Source organism: Malaclemys terrapin, chromosome 2, assembly GCF_027887155.1.
Source record: "Malaclemys terrapin pileata isolate rMalTer1 chromosome 2, rMalTer1.hap1, whole genome shotgun sequence".
NCBI classification, from domain to species: domain Eukaryota; kingdom Metazoa; phylum Chordata; order Testudines; family Emydidae; genus Malaclemys; species Malaclemys terrapin.
The window spans coordinates 197,792,023-197,811,043 of NC_071506.1; the positions used below are offsets into that span (position 1 = coordinate 197,792,023).

Sequence of the window (19,021 nt, forward strand, 5' to 3'; positions counted from 1 at the left end):
CAGTGAGACACATGGAAGCTATTACTATTCTTTGAGGGAAAAGTTTGACCTGGAACTAGAAATTAGTTAACAATTCTGTGGATGATGCATGAGCCAGAATGCAATCCAGCCTGCTCTCTTCTAGATGTATAGGCTCTGCAGAGCTAACAAGAGTAAAAAGTAGTAACAACTTCCTTTTATCACTCAAGTCAATAGATATTATTTTGAATGCACACAGGGAGCAGAGCTGTTGAGGAAAAAGGTACCATTTATGCTGAAGGAGCAATTCTATTATTATCTATATGCCTGAAGAGCCTCATGTGAATAACAAAAACAAAACTAATGTACAACAATTAGGTTTTTAGAGGAACTAAAGGGAACTTATGGTTTCTGTTGGCCTAATCTAACTTCCTTTAAGGTCAATATTCTTCACCCTCTTAAAATAAGCATTTTTTACTTGAACCTCTTTCCCCTCGCATGGCTTGTTTCGATAAAAAAGACTTCTGTGTATTCTTCTCTTTGTATCTGTGTGCATACAGCACAGCAGGAGATGTGTGTAAGTACAAATACTGACTGACTCTGAGGACATAAATATAAAATACTGGTCAGAAGATGTGGTATATTGCCTGAAGCCAAATGCTGAATGTAATATGTACAATCCAAGAAGACTATACTTACCCTAGGGCAGTTTTATGTTATTGCTATTCCCCCTGGAGCCAGTCATTATTTGTTTTGTTATGCCACTGGATATTTATATGCTGAGATTCTTATGCTCATAAGGAATTTTGTGCATAGAAATGGCTCTAGCTAGCCAGCTCCCCAATGTCTACTTTCTAAAGTTGATGGCAAGCCAAACCAACCCCTCCTCCTAGCTGCTAGCGAGGTTGAGCCAACCAGTTATCTCTTCTTGGGCAAGAGACTTTGTACAAACCTGCTGGCTTGTCTCCTCAATGGGAAACATTAGAGGATGCTGTCAGCTTTTGTCCACCATGGGAGATGTTGGGGAAGCCAGCTATTTTCTTTTACAGGACACTTCAAAGAGCCAGCTGGCTTGCTGGCTAGCTTTACCAAGGGTATTTTAATCAGTGATGAGAGCAGACACGGGACTGTTGCCATCCACTGCATGTGCCCTTTCAGTAGGGTAATAGCAAAATCTAATTCTGGTCAGGAGACCCATTTTTAACCAGCAGTTTGATTATAAAGATCCAATCGAAAGAAATTATGTGGCAAAGGAGGCAAATAAATGAGGCTAGTAACTTGATTGAAATAAAATATTTAACATGGGGTAAGAAGAGTAAGCTATAGTAACTCCTGCAGCTATCAGCAACACCTTATCATTAAGAGGTAGTTGGGTATTTAATTTATGCACTCACAGCTAGATTGTTAAACCTTTGGGGCCTGGTTCTCCCTTCACTTATGCAGGTTTTACACTGGTGTCACTCCGTTCACATTAGTGGAATTATTCCTGATTTACTCTGGTGGGAGAGAGAGGAGAGTCAGATCCGCTGCTGTCTTAAAACCTAGCGGTGTTTTGGAAGGAAATACTTTTTGTCTGGGAAAGAACCTCAGGATAGACCACTCCAGCTGGATGTTGGTTCTGATTCATCTGATTGGGTGAGGACGGATAACTACTTTGATTGGTGGATCCTAAGTGTTTATTTGGGCACATTAAGACGGACAGGACAGAGATACATAGGAGTTTGGGGAACAGTGTTTAAGGGGGAGGTGACTGGAGACTTGGACATAGCTACTTTCTGGAGCCCTAGGAGTTGTGGGCTTTATTCTTGCTTCTGTATTTTGCCATATTTACCATATAGATACCTGTGTTAATGCACCTATGTTTTAATGTCTGGCTATGAGTCGTGCTTCACTGCTTATTAATAAGCAAAAACTGATATCCAGTTGTTGATTACAAGATACAGGAGACTGGTTGGCATAACAGCCCCAATTGAGTAGTACAGCCCTGTTCAGCACAGCTCTTAAGCATGTGGTTAAAGTTAGGCACATGCTTAAGTGCTGTACTGAACAGAGATGCATTTAACAATATGTTCAAGTGCTTTGCTGAATCAGGCCTGAGTCCAATTATATGCAGGAAATACTCCCATTCCTCCACAGAACTGCAAGATCAGACCCTAGTATTAGATTGTAACTGGATTCAAATTCAGGTTTCTCTCACAGCAGTGCACCACTTTTCCCTCAAGGCTAAGAAGATAGTCCAAGTACTTGTCTTTTTCAGTAAATATGTTGCTAACGTTTTTTTTTATAAACTGTATTTCTATGTGTATCCTTATTCATTCAACTTAAAAGAATGAGCTTTTAGTCAGTATTTAGAAAGGCCATGGTAATGTGAAAGATGAAAGGAAAAAGGAACACGATAGCTATTTGCCAAAGTATAATTACTCCTTCTGTTATTCATTGCAAAATTATTTCTATACTAGAGATGAGTTTTCTACCTGCATAAACACTTGAAGACACTAAGTAATTTTAGCAGTAATATGAACTCATACATCGTTTTCTGCACTTTGATTTATCTGTTTTGCTTTCTTTTTGAGCTACAATATAAGATAACAAGTGCTTTGTCCTTAAACTGCTTAGAAGATGCTCTATAATAAATATTTTGATAACTCTTAGCACTTACATTATGCTATTCATCATCAATGCACTTAACAAACATTAATTCTCACAATAGTTCTGTATGACTCACCTACTGACACACAAAGAGTCAGAGCTTTGGTTAGAAGAATTTTCTGGTTCAGAGTCATGTGCTCAAACCACTGACTGAGCACGGGCCTTTCTCTAAAATAACCTGATATTTACATTGATAAAGCAAATCCTGCTGTGTTTCATGAGTTTGTAAAACTATCTTTAATTATATTCCCCATTGTTTCAAAAATCTATGTTTTCCAGAAATACTGAACTTGCAAGGCATCTGTTATTTGGTAGCTGAGCTTTATGGAGCAGAACTAATTAAACTGTAAGTACTAATTTTTCATCTAAAGTTTGCTTGTTTTGAAGGATTGTTTTTGGTTTTTAATGTACTGATGTATTGTCAGTGTGAAGTGCGGTGGGTTCACTCTTCAAGTCCCATTAGTATGAGAGTGAGTATAACTCTTTTATATATATGGTGTTCCAGAGAGACACTTGATTAGGTAGTTTTCTCAGTAGACTGAAGTTAGCTGTTGTAAGGATCCAGGGACTAAAACCAGGTCTGCAGAGACTGGGATGGCTGATAGTCCCACAGCACCCCTGGAGGCCAGGCAGAGGCACAGCCAGGTAGCACAATGGAGAATAGGCGCCGCAGGAAGTCCCACCCAAAAGACTCAGAGTGACGATACCCCGAGGAACCTCTGATTGGCCAAGCAGTCTATTTAACCCCAGGAAAGTTGTCTGGGCAACCATACAGACTTTGGCCTGCTGCAACACCAGATTTTCCTTGATCTCAAGATCTCCTGTCTCCTAGTCCAGTCTGACTCTGACCCTGACATTTGCTTATGGAACCTGCTTGCTTGTGCTTCCTCCAGCTCCTGCCTAGCAACTACTGTTCCTGGTGAGCAGACCTCAGCCTGGCTGTACCCTCTAGGCCAGACCACCTATGCTCCAGTCCCATACAGCTGTACCTGACTGAATTAATAAATACTATTGCTAGCTGCTACTACTAAGCATTTTTATAGACCTTTACATCTGTAAATCTCAAATCAGGGCCACCTGTCTTTGTTACCTTTTGAAATTCAGTCCATTTGGCTGTGGAAGAAATTTCTTGAACCGATGGTGTGGGGGGGAGATCATATCAGGTCATACTGTTTTAATCTCTTGTTCCCTAGCTTCCTTTTTTTACCCTAATGGGCTTTCTAACTGTCATCCTCTACTTGCTTCCAGCCCCTGACCTTGATTTGAGCACTTGGGAGCCCCACAAAGCAATTTAAATTCCTTTAAAAATAAAAGTAGATCATTTATTCCTCTTTGCAAGTTCTCAAATTAATTAAATGAATGTTTGCTTTACTTTCTACTTCCTTAGGGCTTTTTTCTTTTTCTTTTTTTTAAATCTAGCCTGGAAACCATGCTACAGAGCTAAGTAGTTCAGTAATCAAACATCTTGATTTAATTCTCTATAAACCCAGAGGTTTGTCCCAAAAGAAGGAAACAATCTTGGCACTTGTATCTGACTAGAGGTTTGAAGGAATTCTAGTTATTTTGTTGAGTCAGGGACTGAAAATTTGTACTAGCCAAATTGCATCTGGATTAACTTTATCCTTTAAATCTTTGTCATGTGTATGGTTGCTTGAAAATTATAATATATTTGATTATGGGGCAGCATGTAAAGCTCAGGGCTTCTTCGCCCTGGAATCTGGTTTTAAATGCTGAGTAAAATGCAATGGCAGAAAATAATTATGTTCAGGCAGCTACACTGAGCTGAGCTTAAAGACCATTATAAATGAGTTAAGGGTCTTAGTATTCTGGATACTCACCCTTCCATTGAAGTAGTTTATATTTCCTAATACCCAGGAGAGCTTAATGGTCTTTGTTGTGCACCATTTCCCTTTAGGTTAAAGTATAAAATGAATGCTGATGTGGTATGCCATTCCATTAAGCTGTGTAAACAGAATGCAGGACAACCATTTTGTCATTTGTACCCTCCTCCGAAGGTAAGTTATGCTTGGATTTCTGAAATTACAGTGTAGAGGTCTGTTAAACTTGAATTGTACAATAGAAAGAAAGAAGTTTGCAATCTTGATGCACTGAATTGCAAGTAGAAATACTTTAAATATGGACAGTTCCAGAAAGCTTTCAGTAGAATAAAGGGTACATGTGTACTATGTGTGATCCTGCTGTCTGTAGTACCAGATGTATGGTTATCAGTCTCCATTTATCACAGTGGGAATCTTAGAGGTAAATTCTCCTGCACCATTGTGTGTGAGTGCATTTGCCCTAGAATGAGTAAAATTCCTGGGTTTCATGTTATATATAAGTAAACATCCAGTTTTTCAAGTAAAAAACTAATACACACATACACAAACCCAAACTTTCAAACTTAGATGCCCAAAGTTAGGTACTTACATGCATATTTAAGCACCTAAATAGAAAGGGTTTGATGTTTCAAAGGTGCTAAGCATGCCCATGTTCCATTGTCGTCTGTGAGATATATTGGGTTGCTCAGCACATTTGAAAATCAATCCATATATTTAGGCAGCCATTTTTGAAAATCTATAGAACCTTGGACAGAATTCAGAAATCTAAATCTGAGTAAAATGTTGGTCTGGTCTCTAATCCAACGCCCACTAAAGTCAATCGGAGCCTTTCTGTTGGCTTCAGTGGGCTTTGAATCAAGTCCAGAAGAAGCGAGCTGGCTTTAATTCTGTTGCTGTTTAGAAGGGGGAAAATAGAGGAGAGGAGGGCAACCTCGCTCAGCTCCGGTGCTGTGCTGCCAAGACTTTATCAAAGTGGTTCCCTCAATAATATTCTGACTCTGCTGGCAACTTGTTCTTTGGGTAAAATACCCCTTCCACCTTTCCACAAACTGCATCAATCCTATACTCCTCCTGCCTTCCTCCAAAAATCCACCAGTCCCATACTCTTCTCCACAAATAAATCCACCGTTGCTTCCATCCCGGCACCTGCCCCAGTATCTCCTGGATCAGTGGGCTTTCCCCTCCCCAGCACTCACAGCAGCAATGGTGGTGTCAGTAGCTGCAGGGTTAGTAATAGTGCTGCAGCAGCAGTTTGGCCCTGCTTCTTTCTTTCTTGTGTGTTCCAGGAGCAGTGGGTAGGGAGGGACTATGTGGTGCATCCTCTATGCGCTCCTAGCAACATTGGTGGGGCAGGCAGAAGGGCAGTTCCCTTCCAGAAGGTGCCGGGGCAATAGTTGATGCACCTGTAGTGGTCTAGATTTTTATCTGGATGGTGTGCCTGGACAGGGGAGGAAGGAGGAGCAAGAGCTTCCCTTGGACCTCTGCATGCGCAAGACTACCTTGGACCTAGGTCAGCAGCAAACACCTACCCTCTGGAACAAGGGGAAAGCCCTCTCTGCCTAAAGAGAGCAGAGAAGTGTCTCTGAAAGCATAGTGCACCGTATACCCTAGGGCTGTACCTAAAGACTGTACCTACCCCTAAGCCAGCAGCAGTTGGGTTAGTTCCAGCCTCAGAGAAGGCTAAAAATTTTAACAAGCCAAGATGGCCACAGTATATTTTGTCAAGTATCAGGGGGTAGCCGTGTTACTCTGTATCTACAAAAACAACGAGTCTGGTGGCACCTTAAAGACTAACAGATTTATTTGGGCAATGTACATGGCAGAGGGGCATTGCTGGCACATGATGGCATATATGTGTGCACATCCTCTAATGTCATATATGCCATCATGTGCCAGCAATGCCCCTCTGCCATGTACATTGGCCAAACGGGACAGTCCCTCCGCAAAAGAATAAATGGACACAAATCGGACATCAGGAATGGTAACATACATAAGCCAGTAAGTGAACACTTCAATCTCCCTGGTCATTCTATTACAGATTTAAAAGTCACTATCATTGAACAAAAAAACTTCAGAAACAGATTTCAAAGAGAAACAGCAGAACTAAAATTCATTTGCAAATTCAACACCATTAATCTGGGCTTGAATAGGGACTGGGAGTGGCTGGCTCACTTCAGAAGCAGCTTTTCCTCTCCTGGAATTGACACCTCCTCATCTATTATTGGGAGTGGACTACATCCACCCTGATTGAATTGGCCCTGTCAACACTGTTTCTCCACTTGTGAAGTAACTCCCTGCTCTCCATGTGTCAGTATATAATGCCTGCATCTGTAACTTTCACTCTATGCATCCGAAGAAGTGAGGTTTTTACTCACGAAAGCTTATGCCCAAATAAATCTGTTAGTCTTTAAGGTGCCACCAGACTCCTTGTTGTTGTTACAGTATATTTTGCCACTCCCTCCACCTAAAATAATGTATCCCTGTCCACCATTTTCACACTGCTATGCAGAGAGTCAGCCTAAAAACTCTGGGAGGGGTTAGTGAGGTGATTTTGGGATACACCCACATTTAACTGACTTTTTGTATAAATAAGTGTGTGGGATGAAATCTGACCTCCCATTGACTTCAATAAGGCCAAGACTTCATCCTGTGTGTCTGCATATTTGATATCTGGTTCACCCCCACCAGTCTCCTACAGCAGAAGTGGAACCCTTCTGCCTGCCTCTTCCAGCCCTAGAGAGCTGTTCACATTGATTACATTTTTCAGACTAAATCATCAAACAAAATGGCTGGAAACTTTTCTTAAAAGTCAAGATTTTGCCCAGCCCAGTGTTATTTTGGGGCTCATGCAAATCCTCTCCAGCTCATCAGTGTTTGCTTATTACTCTTTCTGACAGACTTCATTTGTCTCTCATCACCAGCTAGGCAGATCAATTAACAAAGAGGTTTTTCCTCCCAAACTTTTCCCCTGAATCTTTAACTATTTGGATGCCCCAAGAAACTACCGAATGGAGGAGGGGAAGGAGTTTCATTTAGAAACCATGCTCTAATGGCTGATAAATTGCCCACGGTAATTCTGTGACAAGTAACACTGCTTAAAGACGAATTGTGGGTGAAAACTTTAATATGCAGTCAGGGACTCAGATGCATAAAACCCAGTTTACCTCACATTTGCTCCTTCAGTTTGTAGTTTGATTGATCATTTCAGTTATATGAGCGTGCAAATGTTGGCTAAGTTCCCTGCCAAGTGTTTGAACAAGATTTTAATACTAATGACTGTTTCGTTCAACTCTACTGATTTTCAGGTACATCATTTATGCATTTGGATGCACGCTTTCCCAGGGTTAGTGCAATATTTGTACTGGCAAAGTGAATGCAGTAAATATGTAGTTGCTTTTCTTTATAGGACAGCATAATTTTTGTTTTTAATTACCTTTATGATAACAAATATTAATGGCACTTTGATGTTTAACAGTTTTTTCAATCAATAATTTTCATTTTTGGTAATGTTGATGTTTATAAATGAACATGTTGCTGTACCAAGGGCAAATGTGCTCCGCAAATAAGACTCACTGTTCCAACAAATTAACATAAATTAAATTTTGTGCTAACCCTCCTGTAGCCATTAATGCTCCCTGATTATTATAGGAGACTCAGATAATTATGATTAAAAATACTGCTTTCTTCATGAAGCGTGAAATTCACTTAGCAGAGCAGGAGCTATAGAATGTCCCAGAACAGTGGAACCAACTCTGTGTGGGTGGATGGCCATGGAGTGATTGTGTGAGGGAACTACCCATTTACTCTATGTAGTGGAACTGGGGGAGAGGGAAGGGGGAGGTGGCATGCTTTTCAAAGCTGCTCAAGGAATTTTGACACCAAGTCCCTATTAAAATAGGAGATGACTGTCTAAAGCCCCATGCTGTCTTTTGGAAATCTCAGCCTATCTCCTTATCTTAGTTATATACTGTGAAAACAAGAGGATTCCATGCCCATGCATTCATTATTGTACACTTCAGGGAATATTTTAGCAGCCCTGTAGCAAATCTGTATTGTGAGGCCTGTGAGGAGAATGGGCTCTTAGGATCTGGCATCCATTATTCTTTTTTGACTTGGTGTAAGCAATATGGATCAAAGTCAGAGGAAATACGCAAGCTGTGGTGTAGACTTATTTACACCCACTTACTGATGGCTTAGCCATTCTAAGTTCATATAACTTACATACTTAGGAACCAGGTGATGGTGTAAATTAAAGCTTAGTAGTATGTTGTGAGGGACTCTTTATCTGCTTTCCAGCACTGCTTTTAAAATGTTTCATGTCTGCATCCACTGCAGCTCAGTGTCTTTATCCAACATAGCTTGTCAGGGTTCTTGGTCTTTGAGAATTAAGTATAGGCAATACTAGAAAAGATTTGCCAGTTTAGCTGTACCAGATCCATCTTGTAGATCCATCCATCTTGTAGATGCAACTTATACTAGCATAAAAGTGCTTTTGATGGTATAGCTAGTATCAATTCCCTCAGTGAAATAAGCTATTCTATCAAAAGCACTTTTATGCCAGTACAATAGTATTTACACTAGGACTTTTTCCAGTATAGAAACGTTGCAAAAAAAATCACACCCCTAATTGACATTATTGTACCAACAAAAGTTTCGAGAGTAGACCTGGCCTCACACTTCTGATCTGAATACTATAATTATTACTCCTTCTCTAAGTGACACAGATTGATTTGCCAGAAATCTCAATAATATTGAAGGGAGTTAAGTGATTCTGACTTAACAGAATTTTTTGACAGGTGAATGAGACCAACAACGTAGCCTGTCATTTGTATTGGAATGGAAACTCTGTGGCTCATTGACATGTTGATACATAAGTGAAACAGGGACCTGATGCAAAGGATAGATAAGAACAAAGAAATTAATGGAAACGGGTTACTCTGCAAGCTGTAGTGTTTGATTGTTTCAGGCAACCTCAGACACTTGTGTGCACCCTGCTTCTGTCCACCAAAGAAATTCTGGATTGTACCTGATTTAGTTATCCAGACTACCCAAATCACTAGGAATACAAATCACGCAAGTGGAGAGAGAACTTTTATGTGTGTATCCAAACTTCTGGCGAGGACATTCTCACTCAGTTTGTGGCTAGTTGTCAGAGTTTCAGACTTGACATGCTAAGAGGAAATCAAATGAAAGATTGAAAGTATATGAAAGAAGCAAATATTAAACAGAGCAAAACACAAAAATCAGTCCCACAAAATGTTCTTTACTTGTTCACCTATCTCCTCAGGTGTAAGTTTGAATTGTTATAGTTAGGGGTGGGACTGATCCAAGCCTCTTGATCTGAATGCCTCTGTACTCTGGGTGAAGCCTAACAGAGAGTGCACAGTTTGAGCAGTAACTCATTCCCGCTCCACCTCACTTAGCTACAACTTGTTGGAAATAAATGAAACGCAAAAACCACAAAGAAAAAAGTAGTTCGTTCCCCACGTGATTCTCCACTTTTGTTGATACCTATCATTACTACCATAAGTGTGGAGTTAGCAAAGAGCGCGGGTGCGCGCATACACACACACACACACACACATATGTATATGTGTGTGTGTGTGTGTGTGTGTGTATAATATGTACACAGCAGCTTCCCTCAAGCAGAATCCCAAAGCACTTCACAAATATTGGACATACAGTCACATTGAAGTGCAGATTCTTCCCGGGTGAGAGGGCGGTACATAGGAAGGCGACTGGCATACGGCATGCTACATAATACAGCAAAAGTGCATTGGGCAAGAAAAGGAAAGGACACTATGGCAATTCTCTGCTCTTACAAAAAAGTGACACAAAACCTTTAATCCAGAGAACACCAAACCACCGTCTCCTCCAAAAGAAACTATTGCCACCCCCATAAACATGGAGCCTATCCTCAACTCCCCCTGCTACCCCACCACACACAAGCCTGCAGTAACTTCCATAATCAGAGTAGACAGTGGGCAACTGGACTCAGCATTTTGTGGAAAGACAGTTTTTCCCATATAAAACGAGGGTCAGGGGATTAACAGGCCAAAATCTGCTGAAAAAAATTGGGTGCATTCTAGTGGCAATATTTATTCAAGTTAACTATTGCAAATGGGAGATGCATGTATGTATCTGAGGACAGAATTTAGCCAATGGGAAGAAACTGGGCAACATTATTGTGGCTCCTTATTGGCACCTCTTGTGTACTTGTTATATGCTACAACCAATATTTTTAAAAGATTGTCTTAGAATAAAAACACCATAGTGCTCATACTGTAGGCAGAATAATGTTGCATAGAAAAATCTACACAAAGAACAACCTTTGCTTTGAGAGAGACTCTTCTGATAGTTATTCTTATACTTCATTATTCCTCATATTGTTTGCCTTTAATTTTTGACCCTTAAATTTCTGAGTTAATTAATTTTGCTTTGATCAGTATCTACATCGAGTATAATGATAAGCTGAATTTTATCTCCAGCAAAAATGTTGATGGTGGTTTCTTGAAATGCAAATATATGCTGCTTAAAAATCCAGTCTAGCATCCCAGCCACTCAGTATGGCAACATCACTTGTTTTTTCTAGTGTTTTAAATCTGCTGCTTGGCCAAGGATGCTTTTCCCCACACTGGATTTCTATAACTCCGTCCAGATAAATATAAACTTGCATTGAATTTTCCTACTGAGCCTTCAAGCCCAGTGGATTTAAAGCTAGCAATTATGTTCTTATGGTGGATTGTAAGAGGGATAGATAGGGCATAGTCAAAAAGAGCAGTTTGTCCTGACTAACCATTTTGATCAGCAGCAAAGCACTCACACAGTTGTGATCTGAAAGTATAATTTTCCTTTCAGTTTGAAAACTGTTCAACATTAATTGATTTCTTAGTTCACTGATTCTTATAATTCACAGAAAGAAGGCAGGGCTTCCTTCCACAGCAAGGTTAGTGGGGCATATGCTCAGCTCTTTCATTCCAAACGCGAATGACAAAGGCTGAGGGGATCAGGAGAATGTGCCTCTGACTGATATGACTGGTTATCAAAGATGGCCTAATAAAAGCAGAACAACACAGGGGATTCATTGTAATTGTTGTGGAAGAGTATTATTTAAAAAGTAAGTTGTATAAAGGGTGGCTATTAAGATGTTGCTCTTATGAAAGTTCACAGATTTGTCTTAAGTTCTGGGCCTGTCCTGCAAGCAATCTGCAGTCAATCTCCAAAGGCACCTTACAAAACTGAACCCCAATTACAGGGGTCTCTGACTTCGGTGAAATGTAAACTTGGAAGATCTTTCTCACATCAATATAGCTACCCTTTCCCCCCTACTGAAACTTTTTCATGTATTGACATTTTAATAAGTAAAAAATTAACATTTTCATACATAAAGGAAAGAGAGTATAAATATGTTCCAGAGTACACTGCCATTCACTAACGGAGATACCCTCTCCTCAGTATCCTGCATAAATCGGATTAATATTGTTTACAATAGAGAGGAGAACAGTTCCCCAATAACTTAGCTACAGTGGCTTAGATTCTATTCTCAATGACACCCCAGTCAACACAATCAGTAGGGATATCCGAGTGTAACTACTCCCAGTGTGGTTCTTCTATACAAGGACTGGGAAAGAATTCCCAAAGGTTGGGGGAGAGAGGGAGGAGGAGGAGAGGCTTCACACCACAGTATGGTGCAGAGGTCTACTCCATAGTGTCTCTCTGTGCTTCAGCATTCATGCAAGGGCTGGCGGCAGGGCTGAAAGATCTACTGTCTGAGGCCAGAGTATATTTTGTGCTGTGAGGGTGGCTTCTCAGCTGCTCCACTACCCACTTCCTTCTGCACTTTTCTCAGGCCAATCTGTCTGGACTGAAGATTTTAGCGCAATGTAACCAAAATAAGAAAATGCATCTGGACAAATTCTGTAAGGGAGGCACAAAATAGGTGTAAAATGAAACTGCAGGTATAAATTAGTTGTGGTCAATGGTGCACACCAGATTTTGGATTTTGCAAGGCTGAACAAGCAAAACAAGGGCCTGATCCAAAGATTCAATGAGCTCCCAGTGACTCTCAGAATCAAGCCCTAATATTAGGTGTCGTCCAAAGTGTAGTGTCAGAGTGCAGGTTTGACAAGCCAGGTTTGCTTCACAATGTATCTTGCAGATGCCTAGTCACAGATCTCTGTGACACACTACACACAGCAGGTGTTACAGATTAGTGGAGCTACTGATAAGAACCTAGACATTGATAAAAACTAGACCCCTTGCTGTTTCCTTTTGTATCCAGACTGCCCGCTGTGTCCTAATAGTATTGCTGAATATTTGGCAGATCCTGGCTATGAGAGACAGTGGTTGATGTGGATTTGACCTTCACAGAACATGGCATAGATTACCTCCTACTGCCATATGAGCAGGTCTCTGTATTACTGATGTCATTCATGTTCATGGTGCCTGATGCATGTGAATTCCCTTGTGAATGGGATTGGTTGGATAGATAGCCCAGTAATATTTCTTGTTCCAAAGAGTGACCCTTCCATTGCAATTGGGGGTGGATATGTGGGTCTTTGTGTGCTGCTGCCAAGTGTCAGAGATATTAGTGTAGTTGCATTTGACCCACTTGTACAAATGCAGAAGAGGCTTTTCTCCTCGACATGCCCTCTTTCTGGCCAATCTGTCCCTCTGTTCTGCTATTCCACCCTGTGTAAGTAAATTTACTGCCTTTTGGACACCCACAGAATGCCTCATTAGAACATGTGCAAGTGGATTGGGTTACAGGGTGACACTGGGCCTTTGAGAGGGAGCAGGGCCGTGTACCTGTGCTTTATCAGCACTCTCCAATTTGGCCAATTAAGAGGGATTTAAAGAGAGCACCTGGGCCCAGAGTAGGAAGGATGGGGGAAGAGACCAAAGGAGAGTCTGGGTGAATCAGACCTAAGGGCGAGAGAGAGAGAGCAGATCTGAGACCTGAGACTCTCCCCACCTGCTCCCTGAGAATAAGGGGAGAAGAAGTGGGAAGTTCTCTGGGAGTGACTGCCAGATGCCTCTGGAAGGGGAAGGTAGAGGGAAAGGGAGGGAGACTTGGTGGAAGAGAGATCCCATGAGTTGGAACCACAGACTCCTGTGGAAAGCCCTGAGCCAGGGTCTGTAAGGAAAAGGATATTCCAGGGGAGCCAGCTTGGGGACCCAGAGCTCTATACCAGAGCCAGGAAGGACATGAGGCACTGAGCCTAGAAACAGGCTGGGAACAGGGCCCTGCAGGTGCGTTAAAGAGAATCCCCAAAGGGCAGAGGGACCTTTTTGTTTGGTGGAGACTTTTTAGTTTCAACTTTGGTATGCCAAAGGGGTTGTGTTTGTTGTGACTTGGCCAGAGGGCTAAGTAGAGTGACCAGATGTCCTGATTATATAGGGTCAGTCCCAATTTTGGGGCTTTTTCTTATATAGGCACCTATTACCCCCCCACCCCCATCCCAATTTTTCACACTTGCCCTCTGGTCACCCTAGGGCTAAGCCACATCTCCAGCACAAATTGGTGTGTGGACAGCTGAGGAGATCGACCTCTGGGAGGGAAACTGAGGCAAAGAGTACTGGCAGTGCCACATTCAACCAACAGGGAACACTACAGAGCTATGACAGATGGCAAATCTGAACTGATTTGTTTTCTGGAGACTGGGTGGTTCTTGCATCCTTACATCCTAGTTCTGGCCATCTTGCATCCAACAAATAGATTGCACTTCTGTATGAGTTGTTGAATTTTGTCCACTTTCACTAAGACAGCGTAGCTAAAATATCAAGTATCAGGGGGTAGCCGTGTTAGTCTGTATCTACAAAAACAACAAGGAGTCTGGTGGCACCTTAAAGACTAACAGATTTATTTGGGCATAAGCTTTCGTGAGTAAAAACCTCACTTCTTCGGATGCGTAGAGTGAAAGTTCTTTCACTCTACGCATCCGAAGAAGTGAGGTTTTTACTCACGAAAGCTTATGCCCAAATAAATCTGTTAGTCTTTAAGGTGCCACCAGACTCCTTGTTGTCTTAGCTAAAATATGAATCCCAAATCTTAAACTGAGCTGGACTTCATCTAAGAAAATAAATGGTGCCCTGGAGTTTCATACATGGTGATTAGATAATTGATTAGTAGTCCAATAAAATGTAGTGAATGATTTATTTGTAGATCCATCCTTCATTTTTGTGCCATGACTAATGACAGAAAGAAAGAAAATATTTGGGGGAAAATATATAGGTAATGCAAAATTGATATATTTTGTTTTTCTCTTGGTGTTTTAGATGGGGCTGAACAAGGCCGTAAGGAAAGCAAACAGGATTGTCAGGAATTCCAAAGTTCTGGTAAGAAATAAGGGTCAAAAGGTATTTTACGTTGTGACTGCATTTATTAGGGATAGGTAGCCTCAATTTGCATAATTTCAAAACCGTTTGAACCTCATAAATTTGAAATGCTGACTCAGACTTTAGTATTTATTGGTTCTGCACTGTGGTTAGGTGAGACTGAATACAGACATAAAGAAGGAGCAAAGAGAATATCTAGTGTAAAAATAGGTGGAAAATACAGCAGAATGAAAAACAAATGCAGAGAGACTGTATGGGAAAATAAAAGATAGAGCCAGCATGACCAAAACTGTCACGAAAAGTAGAAGAGTCTAGATCCTCTCAAGCTGTAAAAAGGTATAGCAGATTTACACATCAGCTCTGATGCAGTACCATACTGCACACAGTTGGTGCTAGATTAACGCTTTGATGATTCATCCATCCTTAATACATAGCATTTTTTTAAAAAGAGGAGAGGGGGAAATAAAAAAGCTAGAATTACTGTATATGAATAAAAACCTGCTGAGCTCTAATTAGTTTTATTAAGCCTGCCAACCTGATAATGGTTCAAGAAGCTCCCTGAACTCAGACTCAGTGCCCATGTTCAGATCCTCATCTGAGTGTTTACTGCAGCGTTATGCCTCATTATTATTTATTACTATGTTGTTTGCGTTGTTTATGCACAGCACTATGCTGCCAGCATCACTCGTGTTGAATAGTGCTCACTCACACAAGTAACCTCATTGAACCCCATAGGGCCTCCATGTGAGTGTAAAGGTGGCAGGAATCCAGGTAATAAACACAAAAGACCATAATGCTGCAGTGCTTAGAAGTCGGCTTCAGTAGCCAGATGTCAGATGCTTTGGTTCAAATCCTATTTAGATTCTTTACAGAAGTAGAAGTTTCCAGAGCCTGTCAGTTCTATCCAGAGCTCTTCCTCCAGCTGGGTCTCCAGATCTGCTGCTGCTGCTCCAGCCTTGCCTAGTATCAGGGGGTAGCCGTGTTAGTCTGTATCCACAAAAACAACGAGGAGTCCGGTGGCACCTTAAAGACTAACAGATTTATTTGGGCATAAGCTTTCATGGGTAAAAAACCTCACTTCTTCAGATGCATGGAGGGAAAGTTACAGATGCAGGCATTATATAATGACACATGAAGAGAAGGGAGTACCTCACAAGTGGAGAACCAGTGTTGACAGGGCCAGTTCGATCAGGGTGGATGTGATCCACTCCCAATAATAGATGAGGAGGTGTCAATTCCAGGAGAGGCAAAGCTGCTTTTGTAATGAGCCAGCCACTCCCAGTCCCTATTTAAACCCAAATTAATGGTGTTAAGTTTGCAAATGAATTGTAGTTCTGCTGTTTCTCTTTGAAGTCTGTTTCTGAAGGGTTTTTTTTGTTCAAGAATAGTTACTTTTAAATCTGCTATAGAATGTCCAGGGAGATTGAAGTCTTCACCTACTGGCATTTGTATGTTACCATTCCTGATGTCCAATTTGTGTCCATTTATTCTTTTACGTAGGGACTGTCCGGTTTGGCCAATGTGTGTTTCAGTTACACTTTTCTTCCTAACCCACCATCACTCCAACCTTTTCTGCATGTGCAGTTCTCTGGCTAGTAGAGACAGGCCTAAACCAAATCCCTGGATCTGAACACCCCTCCATTTTGGAGTTCTTTGAAATCCAAACATGTTTATGGTGGGCTGAACCAAACAAAAGGCCTGGCTCCAACCAGCCTTGAACACTGGAGTTTGAAACCCACATTTTGAGCCCTGCACCCATTTCTAATAGGTAGCAGCGAAAGGAAGTGCAACTTTTTTGCTGGTGGCTAGCTATGCCTTCAGTTTTATGAGTCAAGTAAGCCATGGAGTTTGCTTCCAATTTTCTTCAGGCATTTGATTACTGAACAAACATTTTTTGCTCTTTGCAAAGAAATTATTGATATTGTTTCTTCCTGAATCCTCACTGTGATGCTGCTCATAGGAATGAAAATTGAGATTCCTAATTAGCCATTGGGCTACTGCCAAACTGTGATGCCAAGGAAATAAATAATACACTGTAAATAAGGGCTTCGGCTCCTGTGGAGCAGCAACAACAGGACCATGCTCATTCTACTTTCCACTGAATATCATGTTATTGATGGTCAAATATTTCCTCCCAAATTGCATGAAGTTTCTATTTTTCCCCATCACTGGAGAAATGTAAAACTGTATAAGGTTTGGGGTTTAGTAATGCAGAGACCTCAGCCTGCTTAGTGTCATGAGGAAAAAACATTTTAACCTTATATTAAAGACACAGGAGAAAAGAGTTAAAGCATTTGAAATGTAAAGTGCTAAGCAAGGCTTTCACTTTAAGAACATCTCTTGCTCACATTCCCTTTAGCTGGAGAGAATTTTTTGACAGTCTTTTACATGATATTAAGGAGGATGATAACTGTCCTTGAGGGTGAGGTCGGGGGAAGAGAAAAGGTTAGTTGAGAGGGGCTGGAGCCATTGTTGCTGCGGCTGCTGTTAAAGTCCAATACCATTTCTTAAAAGACAAAGCAAGACACACACACACAAGATGGGAGAGAAAAGAACAGCAAACATAGAAAACACAGTTTCTGTCTCTGGTGTTGACTCTCTCTTGCAATCTCACTGCTCAAGAAACACGTGCATGGAACACAGTCTTATTAGCCACTCCAAAACCTGGCAACTTGGGCCAGGATTGGGCTGTTTGGGGCATTGTTTTTATCTGCCTCTCTGGTCACAGGCTTACAATAGTGTTGTGAAATATGCAATCTTGGCTGGCTAAGCCAGACTCTTATTAGATGGAAGGAAAAAGGAGAGGGATAGGAATGAGAAGAAATAAGGTGGGGAAAGAAAAAGACACACTGAGGAGAAAGGGAGTGAAAAAGTCTCACCTCCCAGGTGCTTGTCAGGATTTAGCTGCAGCCAGTGAAGGTGGTGCTGTCATCTGGATCCCTCTCTCTGGCCTAGTCTGGTCAGGACATGTCTCAGGATTAGGAAGAAGACAGCCCAGTGGTGACTGGGTCCCAGGAGACAGTGGTGGTGGCAGCCATGATGGTAAAGCTCGCTCCTGCTGGTTCGCCCATCTCCCAGTCAGTAGCTGTTAATGGACAAATTCTTCTTTCTTTCCCCCCAAAATCGTCTTTTCTTTTAAGGCTGCCAAGAGGGAATGATGGGCAGAGCAGTTCACCCTCCCATTTTGTTCACCAATTAAGCCTAATTTCTGACGCACCAATTTTGGTCCATTGATTTATCGGTCCCATGTCTCTTTGTTTCCATGAGTTATACCAGTTGGGCTTTTTGTTTGAATTCATTCTTTCTTTCTGTCTCCTGTTTGGACCTTTTCCCATCAACATTTTGGTGTTATAGGTTATTGTGACCTTTTATGAATTTTCACTCCCTTTTCACAGTTGATCTCACAATTAGGGTAAATTTATAGGCTCATTTATCACAACAGGGCTAGGCAGATGATGGCCCTGAGACAGGATGAACAATCTTTCAGTTATTTCTCAAAATACTAGTTTTCTCATTCACTGTTCAATGAATAATGAGCATGAATTGTTTAAGACAGACAACTACATGGTCCCAAATCAAAATTGCATTAAAATAAATGTTTTAATAAATTGTTTAGGCCCATCCTGTAGTTAATCCTAGCATACTTCTAGCAATTACCTCACAGCTATCCTTATTGAAACATATTTTAAAGCTACAAATTAATTAAAATTAATATAATTTCCAAGGGTTTAATGATCTTTTTTGACTCTTCATTCAAAAAAGTGCAACCATACACTTTCAGTCTGATCAAGTTTTATTTTAGATTAAGGGTAACAACAAAGAAGAAAACAAAAGGTAAGATCACTCTTCAGAGAGCACAGGGTGTGTGTGTGGTCTCTGTAAAATGCTGCATCGAGTGTGCTTCCCAAAATGGCAGCTGACCCAGCAGACAGACAGATTTGTCAGAAATTGCATGGCCAACTCAAAAATGTCTGAATAGAAGATCATTTCAAATCATGGGGGGAGGGATAGCTCAGTGGTTTGAGCATTGGCCTGCTAAACCCAGGGTTGTGAGTTCAATCCTTGAGGGGGCCATTTAGGGATCTGGGGCAAAAATCTGTCTGGGGATTGGTCCTGCTTTGAGTAGGGGGTTGGACTAGATGACCTCCTGAGGTCCCTTCTAACCCTGATATTCTATGATTCATACCCTGTTTCTTTAAGCACAGCCCTGTATAGAGAGCAGAGGGAGCCACATTGCC

The 19,021-nt window shown here is 41.2% G+C and overlaps 1 protein-coding gene across 4 annotated transcripts in view; it reads left to right on the top strand.

Moving 5' to 3' along the window:
• AOAH (acyloxyacyl hydrolase) overlaps positions 1-19,021 on the top strand; it is a 110,504-nt gene that overhangs the window by 15,692 nt on the left and 75,791 nt on the right. For all 4 annotated transcript variants that reach the window (XR_008443852.1, XM_054018509.1, XM_054018510.1 and 1 more), the window contains exons 4-6: positions 2,887-2,953; positions 4,523-4,622; positions 14,724-14,783. Coding sequence is in view for 3 of the 4 variants with exons in the window: in XM_054018509.1 (XP_053874484.1) it covers positions 2,887-2,953; positions 4,523-4,622; positions 14,724-14,783 (227 nt within the window). In the remaining variant the exon portion in view is untranslated. The remainder of the gene's footprint in view (positions 1-2,886; positions 2,954-4,522; positions 4,623-14,723; positions 14,784-19,021) is intronic.